This window comes from Onychostoma macrolepis, chromosome 02, assembly GCF_012432095.1.
Source record: "Onychostoma macrolepis isolate SWU-2019 chromosome 02, ASM1243209v1, whole genome shotgun sequence".
In the NCBI taxonomy this organism is placed as follows: domain Eukaryota; kingdom Metazoa; phylum Chordata; class Actinopteri; order Cypriniformes; family Cyprinidae; genus Onychostoma; species Onychostoma macrolepis.
In genome coordinates this window covers 25,257,134-25,269,178 of record NC_081156.1, presented here as the reverse complement: position 1 = coordinate 25,269,178, position 12,045 = coordinate 25,257,134, and the positions used below count along the sequence as shown (strand labels likewise).

Here is a 12,045-nt window from a genome sequence, read left to right as displayed (position 1 = left end):
TGCTGGAGAAGAGGTACATGGCAGGGAAAACAGGAAGAGAGAAAATGCACTGAAGTGTAAACAAGCACATCCACACCTTCTCTCTCCTTTTTCGCACGCTTTCATTTGCAAGCAGATATCAGATGCAAAGAAATACTCTTCCCTACAAAAATCAACAAAGTGGCCATGAAAGATAAATGTACAAAAAAGACATACAGAGAATATCACAGCATATCGGTAAAACAAAAACCAACAGCTGTATTATGACTTTTTGCTCTGCAGTGTTTCATGCGGTGGACGTTGACAGGATTGTAGGTAAAAGTGCTGCTCCTTCTACAGCTGCCATTGTTTTACAGCAGCCTGCCTACTGACCCCATATTGTTTACTTGTGTTCCTCATCACCTGGCTGAGCTCTGCCTGACAACAGGAAAGGAGCTCAGTTTCCCTCTTACCTGTAACAAACTAAGTACAGCCGTCAAGAACGCTGAGGCAGAACCAGTTGTCAGACTGAGCTTATTGTTTATTGTCATAATAATTGCAGTCAACATGAACTCGACGCCTCGCGGGAATAATTATATGTTGGTTAAAACCACATAAACAAATTATGACTTGTATAAACTCAAAACATATAAAAGGGAACACACATTAGTTTGTTACATTGCACTTTTTTAATTCAGTAAAACAGTAATATTGTGAAATAATATTACGATTTAAACTATTTCAATATATTTTAAAATGTAATTTATTGCTGTGACTTCACAGCAGCCATTACTCAAGTCTTCAGTGGCATATGATCCTTTAAAAATCATTCAAATATGCTGATTTGGTGCTCAAGAAACATTTCAAATTATTATCCATGTTAAAACCAGTTGGAATGCTTAATATTTTTGTGAAAACAGTGATACATTTTTTCAGGTTTCTCCGATGAAGAAATGAATTGTAATATTGTAAATGCCTTCACTGTCACTTTTAATGAATGTAATGCTGAATAAAAGCATTCACCTCTTTTGAAATAAATAAAATAAAATAAAATCATACAAAACCAAAACATAAACTGTAGTGTATATAGGTATAAGACAAATATTGGAAGCAAATAATACTAATATTTTATTGATCTTATCTAGTAAAATGATACCGTATTTTTATGCCCAGCTTTGTAGCACATAGTTACATGTAGCCAAACCTAACTTGTAACATTTTTCTGGCCAAGAACCACCAATTTAGGCAGGAAGAAACTGTCTGACGTGTGACCAACCACATTTGATTTTTATGTGCCTTTTAATGGCATTATCTGAAACACTTTAAAAAAAAAAAAAAAGTTAAGTTTAAGGCAACCAGCTTCAGCAGATTTTTTGAGTTTTCTCAACTTGTTTTTGTAGGTGATTTTTGAGTTCTCAACTTTTTGTTGTATAAACTGAAAACAAGAAGTTGAGAAAACTCAAAAATCTACTGAAGCTGGTTGCCTTAAACTTAAGTTTTCTCAACTTTTTATTTTTTACAGTGAATAGATTATACCAAAATAAATGACAGTAAACAAATAACGCTAATAAATAGTAAAAATAGCAGAAAATGCATGTAGACCTCAGCATTTCTATGTAATCCAAATGTGCTGATAATTTCACCAATACCACATACAATTCTACTGACAGATATTTAGTTTACTTCCTAGTATCTCAAACCAAATTCTAATGCCACCAAGCTTGCAAACTTTGGCAAGCCCAGAGTTTAGTTCTTCCACACTGAATAATCAAGGGACCCTTCAATCATATTTAATCTAGTGAATTTTGCCAGAGCTTGCCATTTTACTGTGCATATACATTAGCCAGTTAGTGATCAAACTGTGTGGACGTGGCATGTCTTTATGGATCCACAATCAAAAGCCTGTCAGAGCAAGTAAGTAGTAAGTTGTCATTCAGCAGATGCTTGTGACTTACAATTTACTTATTAAGGGTTGCTCACACTGACAGAGATTAAATAGGGTTGCCAAGTAACTGTTCAGTCGGTTGCTAGCAAGTAACAGCTAAACTATATTATGAGGCAAATCACATCACAGAATATTTGGATAATGTTGAACTTCAGTATTGCTGAGTGTTCATGTTGCCTCCAATCGGCAACTGAAAGTCAATGACTTCCAACTGCTTTGTCACTGCAAATCGCTGTCAGTCTGAAAGCCCCTGTTACAGGGTTAATTCTCCTGGAGTGACCTGAGGTTAAGAGCCTCGCTCAAGGGCAAAACAGCCAAAGCTCATGTCTCATCCTATGAGGGACTCAAATGTATGAGCTTTCGGCTACCAGCCCAGATCTTTCACCGCTACGCTAGACAACTGCCACAGCGAGAAAACAAATGCACCCAAGCACAGCCAAATGTTCTTGCATCTAAGTTTTTCTAATCAAAACATCTGTGAAAAAGTGTGGCGCACACAAGCTTCTGGACTATGGCCAAAACCTGAACTCCAGAGTCCTACTTACAGTAATTGATCTAGACTATTGATCAAAGTCCTCTCAGCCAAAGACCTGCTCAGTGCATTTGAAAAGGACAAAAAAGTATTTTGATGACATATGTGGGGTGTTTACTCAATAGATACACATACATTAACAGCAGCTCAGAAAGGTTTGAGATGTTGCGCTTGGGCTAGTGCACATCTGGATGTGAGAACGTGTATGCAGTTAAGGACTGATGTGGGCGAAGGACTATCATTATGTTCTCTGCGAGAGGTCACTGCTGTGGAGAGCTTTTCATACTGATTACACGTGTCTCACCTCGGCTTTCTGTTCCCCTTGGCAAGTGTTGAGAGGCACGGTGACACACATATAAAGTCCGTTTAGTGCTCTCAATCAAAAGATTAGTCCGCACTCAACATTAGCCGAGGGAAATGCTGAAAATCAAGGTGTTTCCAAACACAAACAAGCTGGATTATGAGCCAAATAAGCACTGGGAGAGAAAACGTCAGTGCTGTCTTTGCGTCGGCTTTCCAATTTGTCCTTCTGATAATAATCATTTTACCAGTGACAGATCACTCGTCGCAACGGAAAGATCAGTCACACGGATAATGAATAATTCAAAAACAGGTAATTGAAAATTATACAGAGCGAACTTCACTTCACAAGTGATTACTATAAATGGAGCCCGATCGGTGTGGCATTTTTCCCGTCCTGTTTATCACAGGGCTGGTTGTGATGTTGACGTGCATGTGTGACAGGTGCTCGGGGGCTCCTCACCTGTTCCAGTCTCCAGTGGAACTCTGCCGGCCTGAAGGAGTCCAGCTGAATAAAGTCTCGCCTCAGAAGAAACACCAGACGGCAGTTATGGACGTATAGAGAGTAATGATGCCTGTTCATCTCTGCAAAAGAAAACACAGTAAAGTGTAAAAAATATTGCAAGACAGGGCAAATATACCATATGTTCTTTTTTTTAGGACTGTAAAAAGGACTTTACTACAAATCACTCACAATTGGTTGTCAAAGCAAGAACGTCATGTTGATTAAAGATTTACATTTATAGATTTCCATGCCTCACTCTGAGAGCTTGTCTGAACTGCATAGTCATGTTAGAAAAACTTTCGACTGTTATACAAGGCTGAGTCATAAAAATTACACTACAAACAAGGAGAGAAGTCTTGACACAGAGAAAAATGAACAGATACTGTGGTTCTCCAGAAATTCTAAAGGGAATAATTTCAGTCAGGAATGGACTGATTTACAGGATATATTCCTTGAATCCTGCTCAAAAATAACCAGATTTTATTTTTTTATTTATTTATTTTTTTTGCTTTTTTGAAGAATGAGTAAAGGCAATTCATTATATATTATATATTATGTGCATTATGTACTATTTTTCCTTTTCCATTTTTATTTTTTAAATTTGGGTTACCATTGCCGTCATCTAATGTTTACTTTAAGTTGATCTTTAAAAGCACTATTAATTTAACACTGTTTAAAGATAACCAATACTCACTTTTCATATCGTACAGTACATTATAATGTTGCAATGCCTAAATGCACTTTCAAAACAATATTAATATATTGGTAACACTTTACAATAAGGTTCGCTAGTTAACATTAGTTAACAACATTAGTAAACACGAACTAAGATTGAACAATACTTCTACAGCATTTATTAATCTTAGTTAATGTTAATTTCAGCATTTACTAATGCATTATTAAAATCACAAGTTGTGTTTGTTAACATTAGTTAATGCACTCTGAACTAACATGAATAAACAATGAACGACTGTATTTTCATTAACAAATATTAATAAATAGTGTAATAAATGCATTGTTCATTGTTTGTTCATGTTAGTTAATACATTAACTAATGTTAATAAATGACACCTTATTGTAAAGTGTTACCAATATATTTAAATTAATTAAATATATTGAAATTAAATGACATTTTAAACAGCTATAAGAAAAATAGAAACATTTCAGGAAAATTTGATCTTTTGACAGGCTACTTAGAGCTGGTAGACCACCTTGACTTAGCTGGTGAGGTGACTACTACCTGCCAGCAACAAACCTTGTTCCAAAAGCCATTTTGACCTTAAGCTGGCATTACATTTTTTATTCAAACTAAATGTCAATCCGTAACAACGGTAAATCCTAACAGGATGTGCATGAGAGAGCTGCCATTCAAACTGAGACTCCTGTTAAAGCCTTTTCTTCTCTGTTATTGACACGTTTCACTGTTCATCACGTGTCTCACTCAAAGAAAGACTGGACTACTTTCACGCTTTCTCAGAAACCTCTCATTGATCAAGGTGGCTGCCACGTCTCCTCCATACGGCGCCCCTCTCCACTCACCTCAACGCCGCTGCCCGATGTCTCTCATGCGACTGCTTTTAGTGCATGTTGAATTGATTAAGTCTCACACCCACTCAACATGACGCCTGGGATCAATGAACTCGAAAGAGCCCTGCCAAGCAGTCGGCCTCCATCAGGGCCACTCGGTCTCGGAGAACTGGCCGCTGACAGTCACGCTGCATTTCTTCCTGACTAGAGTTTCCCTTTAACCTCCAGAGAATTGTGTTCTGAACCACTCTTTAATCCAGATCAAATCCATAGTCTTAATCTCTCTCCTTAATGCTGCCGGGCATCGTCTGGTACTGATAAAACTTTTCTCGGGTTTGTCTGACACATCCGTAGCACCGATCTCTACAATTCTACCAAACTGGGGATTGATCGCCAGACCAGGAAACTGTAGACATAATCTAAAATATCTAGACACTATTTAAAGACCTCTATATATATATAGACCTTGCCCCTCTTAAAGGTTTAATACATGCCTACTGAGTCACCATAGCTCACCAGTTTTATCAGAATTACACAGCAACGTCTCCTTCTCGGCTCTCAGCCCAGGACTTGGCCCATGCTTCATCCATGTTGCTATGGTAAACTGATCTGTCAGGTTCTGTGGCACAACCCACTCTGGGATATTGGCCGCCTGTCGTCCATCAAATCTGAAGATGAGGTCGCTGTCTCGGCCACTGTCTGTCAGCAAGGAAGCTGTCCAATTGGTGGACGCGCTTGGCGCCGGGAGAAGGTCTGTGCTGCCCGAGGCTGCTCCTGCAGAGATAAAAGCACAGAGGTTAGTTCAGGTTACTGCAAGAGGCAGCGATGAAAAATTACAAGCTGTCTGTCACAAAGAGTTAAAATCATGTTAGTTGCCCTGGCATTCAAATATACTGTGCATACAGCACACTTCAAATCAAATTAGAGATGAAAAGCAAGTAACATTTGGTTCCGAGATCCACATTCAACCCTGACTGAAATGTCATTTCTGAAAGCAAACGTCTCATTATAAAACTCATTGCTGTCGGATGTACCCTAGCAACACTCTGGCACGTTAAGCTAGGGTGATCATGTGGGTTAAAAGAGTTTGAGTATGGCTTCCTCACCAACTGGAAAGCATATGTTAGGAATATGTGAACTATCACTTTAAAAAAGACAAAACTTTGAAATATAACTAATTTTGTTCACACTCACTTTGGGGACAAGTCTAGTACAGATGCCCTAAATATGCAAGAGCAGCGCCACCTATCAATCTTTGATTAGCCTCTTGTCGCCCTCCCTCCCTCCCAAGCCATTCTCTGCGTGTTTTATTTGGGAGTACAGGAGGATACTGAATCTTTTTTCCCCACTCAGGGGTGACAGGACGGCCAGCACAGAGGGACAGAATGAGCGATGAGCAGTGGCGATGTCAGAGCAACGTGTTCTCATTCCACAGCTCCACATCACTCACTTCGCCACGGGCCCAAAGAGAGACAGGAGCGAGAGGGAATATGGCAGCGGTGCTGCTTTTAAGCTATGCAATATTTATTTCTGCCAATCGATATTGGACGATAAATTCACCGCCAGACTCCAAGCGAGCGTCTGAGCTCTTCTGAGAGAATCCATTTCCAGCAATACCGTAAAGGTACAGGTCAATGAGATTACATTACGCAAGCAATTTCTAGCGCTACATGAGTCTCAGTGGCGGCTCTTGTCATCAAATGTCCAGTCCAGAATAAACCGTCTGCATTTCAAAGTTGTACACTAATGGTTACACATTGGGACTTTGCGATTTTCATAAAGCATAGATTTATCTAAATTATTCAGGTGTGCTTTTGAAAAAATATATCATACTTGGTTGGCAGCTTTGATGTCTATTTCAGAAACACTTCAAAAATGTGCCTATTTTCAAACAATAAACACTTATTTCAGCTAACTGTACAAAGTGGTTGGGCAAAAGCAACTAACATCAACAGGGGAAACGATTATTACTGAGAGAGAGCCAAGATGGTAAAAAGATCAACACACTTAATGCTTCACAAATCAGTCAGAGCTTTAATCACTCCACAATCGTGTGCCAGAGTGGCTCTGACTTCATGATGCATCAGTTTCAAAGAGTCTTTCATCAGATTAAAATGACTGATTTATTGAGATACATGAAAATTGTTTTATAACCCATTTAAAAGTGTGTTGAACATGCAATATGTGTATATGCGATATGGTTAGGTGAATTGTATGGGATGAACTGATATTAAAATTCTTCCCCATACTAGAAAACCAATAATTCTTTTCAAGTTAGACTCATAACTCATAAATGGTAGATATTAAAATTCTAAACTACTTTGTCTAAATAAATAAATTAAAAAAAACAGTTGTTTTAAGAGCTAGTAGTTACATGTGAATTTGGGCAAAACAACATTATAATCTACAGTATGACAAGAGAGAGAGAGAGAGATTTAACAGCGATATTAGATTATTAATGCTTTGGAAGACTTAAGGTCCTCGCACACTGAGTCCAAAATGTTCATATGCGTTGTTTTTTTCTTTTCATATTCATCATCCTTTCCTATCGAAATGCTTGCTACAGATGCGAAAACGCAGAAAATTAAACCTTATCAGATTTTTTTTTTTTTCTTTTATGACGGACAAAAGTTTCGGAGGCAGTGTGTACATGTGATTGACACAACGTGAGGTCGTATTTACTTTTTAAGGTGCATACATTTTGGAAGAGGATTTCAGACTCAGTATGCAAAGACTTTTAGAAGTTACTATCACTCACTTAAAAACTTGACATTTTAGATGATGGCAAAATAGGGGAAATGTGCATGCAAAATTAAATATCCATTGTACAGCGTTAAATGCCCAGTATTGAACAATAAATTATATATTTTATAATACTGTGCATCTCTATTCAAATGTGAAAGTTTGAGAATTGAATTAAACTATTATATTAAGTTCAGCCAACCAACTCAAAGCAGATCTGGACTGACTGAAACGATTCATGCTGAAGTTGACCGTACCGCAGAGCTTCTGCAGAGACTTCTCAGAATAGGTCTCTCTGTCACAGCCCTTCCCAATATGGCTGGTCTGCAGTTCCACCATGGCTCGCACTGAAGATAAAGGGCCATCACAGGTCTCCAGGTGCATCTTGGGAAAGAGCTGCTTGCTGCCTGTTCCAGGTTCATAATCCACACGCTTGTTCCAACCTGGGAAGAAAAACAGATATCAGAAACTGGAGACTTAGAGAGATGCAGTTCTAAAATCTGTGTGAATAAATAATATAGATATAGATATAAATATAAATATAGATCTCCTTGATTCAATCAGCTTACAATTAGGCTAATGAATCATATTATTTGGTTCATTTACTTATGTATTTTTAAATATATTATTTTAATTGTTCATTGCGTAATACATAATAATAATAACAATACTAACAAAAAAGAACAATTAAAATAGTCTGTATTTATTGAAACTGTTGTCTGTTATAATACTTCTGTTCCCACCTTTATTATTAATTACCCAACTTTTCCCCATCATGCTTCAACAGCCTTTAAAATCACTATCACTTTAACACACGGGTTATTTACTTTCATATCAGAGTTTTGCTGTCGCTACAGCATCTGTTGTCGCCCCATATCAGATTTACATCTGAGCTGTATCCTTTTTATCTTTCGGTGCAAACACGAAGAGGTAAAACCAATCGTGATGAAAGCTATGGTTAAAAGCAAACAGCAAGGTCAAAAGGAAAAAGGAATCCATCTGGAATAATTTTTTTACTGACACATGTTATCCTCCTGGTCAAGGCTGGCACATTACTGTGTGCTTTAGTATGTGTTCATGCATGTTACATTACTCTGTCTTGTGCGCTTTATAAAACATGAAGCTTAGAGTAAAAATAACCCTTAAGATAAAACATCTCACTCTTCCTCGCTGGCCTTTATGGACTCTCTCTGTATAATTCAGAGAACCGAGTGCTTTGTATTCACCTCAGCAGAGAGATATTCCCTCAGCCCGTTTCCCTAACTGAATATCTTATTACATTATTCATTGGCACTACTGTGGATAAAATGGGGCGACAGTACAGTACCACAGGCCTCCATCTCTACCTCTTTTTGAGGGAAAGGTCTTAAAAAAGTTCCTCATGAATATCTGAGGTAGTCGTTCTGCCCCAGATAAACTGAGCTTACTTCAAAACACAATATATGCAACAAAAAACTTTTTCGGAAAAAAAAAAAAACACCTAAAAAAACTAAAACAGCAGAGGGTCTTCTTTTAATGCAGCATCAGAAAGGAAGCATGTGCAACAGGACTTCGGAATAAAGTGCTTTTGGAAGCACGGCATCAAAACAACGTTGTGTGTGCGGCGCGCTGCGTAATGACTCATCTACTCCCTGGAGAGTGAATAATTCCCTCGATTATCCAAACACACCAAAGCCAGAGGCCATACTCATTCTGTTCAATAGAAAGACCATTTCAGGACCTCGGGGTGACGATTAACATTAACTGCAGCATTAAACATTCATTGCTTATTCGCAAATGCCACGGATGCCAAAAAGTCGTGGCAGAGCAGTGCGGGAACTGATATTGCCACTGGAATTGCTGAGTAAAAAAGAACAGACCGGGATATGCAAGGAAAAATAATGGGAGAGTGTGGGCTTTGGGGTGACATAGTGCAGAAAAGGGCTACATGACAGGTGGACAGGAAATGAGTTGGCCAGGAAACTCACCTCATTTCTGTCACAGAGTTTTCATCATAAGACTGCCTTGAGATGTTCACGGATGAATGTAATGCTAATTAAGTGACTGGAAGTGGTGCATTTGTATATTTATGGGGTTATTCTAATTTTATGTTTGTGCATTTTGAAATCTAATCAGGGAGCGTAGTGGAGAGTGACAGGAAACTATTAGAGAGAAAAAAGCGGAAAAGATCAGGATGTGATGCTGGTCAGATTCAAACCTGTGCTGCCACATATCAAAAAAACCTATAGTATCAAAGCTCTGCAAACAGCAAAGTCTGGTATTTTTTAAAAAGTGCAGGTCTGCATTTGAACCAAAGCTCTGTTTTTACCTAAATGAGAATGTTTTAAATTATTAATTAAACTATTTTAATTAAAACGTGCCGTTGATAAAAGCATGTTATTGTTTGACATTTGTTTTGTGTTCCTCCACATTATCATCTGTAAATTACATTGTCTTTCAAAAGTATGGAAACACTCCAGGCAAAGTGGAAAAAATCAGTATAAATCATCATCATTATTTAATGATGACTTTGTATTAAAAAAGGATCCAATCAAGCTCTAAAAACATTCATTCAGAAAGAAAATAATTATTTCTAAATGCTAGTTGCTTTACTGCATTTATGCCAAAACATTATAAGGATATAATGGCATTAGTAATTATTTTATAAACTTTTGTAAGTAAATTGCATATTTTAGTCACAGTAAAATGGACTAAAATGAATATGATACAACAAAATATTGACCAAATTTAAAATTCAACATGAAAAAAATAAAAATAAAATAAAATCAGCCCATTTAGTTTCTAAATGCACATTCCTTGGTTTCATTTTAAATGATTCATCTTTGTAGGTTATATACAAAAAACAACACACAGATTAGGAATAAAATAAAATAATAAAATAATAAAATAAGATAAGATAAAATAAAATAAAATTCCTCTGTCACTTAAACTGCACAGGCTATTAGGTAATGTTAACAAATATACAAACACCAATTAAGACAATTAATCGCATTTAGTCTGGATCCATTACTACTATGCAGCGCCCAAGTTCATTTTTTTCCTAACAGATAAAATCAAGTCCAGTCGTGCAATTTTCTCTCTGTAAATATCGTGTACACTGTGTAAGTGAAGACCTGATTGGCAGTGCCAGTTTTCTGTGGGTTCTGCACTCAATGAGAGATCTGTCACTCTCAGTGGATGGTTCAGCAAGATGGGCCGCTGGACAGAGAGATGGAGAGATCAGTGTTGACAGACGGGATTTGACCAGAGACAAAGAGAGGCTGGCCAATTACACGCTTATGCAAGCGGGAAGCGTTACAACCAGAAATCCTCGCCCTTCACCTCTGTGGTGCCTGTCATGATCGTCACTCAGTCCTCGCTTCCACCTCACTTCTTATGAATCACACTGACAACACAGGCCATGCAATCTCTTAGCCAATGACTGCTTATTCTCTGGGCGTGGGAGCCTGCCAGCGACTGTCAACACATCTTAAGGCCCTATCATGCTTTAGATGATACCTGCGCTCAGAAACAGCAGTGACCCTGGGACAAACTAGGAGTGATTGAGCAGAGAGAAAAAGAGAAGAAAGCATTGGCTAAGTTTTCTTTTTTCCATGCCAATAAAACTACTTGAATTCAAAGCAGAGAAAAGGGAGAAAAAGAAGAAAGGAAGAAAACACATATATATGTATGTTCATACTAAGAAACTTGGCTGGAGTTCAAACACATTCTATGTTCAGTTAAATATAAATTTAGCTGTTTCTCAATATGAACACATATATGAATTTTTTTAAATAATACACTGATTCTTGAGACATGGGACAAAACATGTCCAGCAATTGTAATTGCTATTAGGTTTAAAAATTAGTGCTGTCAAACGATTAATCGCATCCAAAATAAAAGATTTTGTTTGCATAATATATGTGAGCATTCTGTGTATATTTATTATATATATTATATTATTATAGTATATATTTTGAAAATATTTACATGTATATATTTATATTCATATAATTTATATTATAAATATATTTAATATATAAACATAACATTTTTCTGAAATATATTCATGCATGTGTGTGTGTATTTATATATACATAAATATACACAGCACACAAACATATATTATGTAAACAAAAACTTTTATTTTGGATGCGATTAATCCCGTTTGACAGCACTATTAAAAATGAAAATATTTTCAATTGTAAATGTTATGGGGGATTAATAATAGAACGTATTTAACACAATTATCCCCTTCAATTTAATTTGATCATTATTATATCAAATCTATGATGCTTATTGTCTTTTCACTACATCTAAAACAATATGTCCACAGGGAAGAGTTCAATCAGTCATATGCTATAAAATAGATAAAAATGTTTTTTAATGATAAAAAAGAGCTTGTTTTCTCAAAAGCAACACTTAATAATATCTTATATCAAAGCAAGGTTGTTTTTCAGTGACACATGCATGTTTCATAAGGTTTCAAAGTTGTGCCACCACTTGGGTATGTCATTTATGTCTCCATGCCAAAATAGGAGTGCTTTGTCAATATTC

The 12,045-nt window shown here is 36.9% G+C and overlaps 1 protein-coding gene across 5 annotated transcripts in view; it reads right to left on the bottom strand.

Moving 5' to 3' along the window:
* Window positions 1-12,045, bottom strand: part of clstn2a (calsyntenin 2a) — a 214,966-nt gene that overhangs the window by 49,527 nt on the left and 153,394 nt on the right. For all 5 annotated transcript variants that reach the window (XM_058748413.1, XM_058748423.1, XM_058748433.1 and 2 more), the window contains 3 exons: window positions 7,767-7,952; window positions 5,284-5,541; window positions 3,199-3,320 (listed from right to left, as the gene is read on the bottom strand). In XM_058748413.1, coding sequence (XP_058604396.1) covers window positions 3,199-3,320; window positions 5,284-5,541; window positions 7,767-7,952 — 566 coding nt within the window. The remainder of the gene's footprint in view (window positions 1-3,198; window positions 3,321-5,283; window positions 5,542-7,766; window positions 7,953-12,045) is intronic.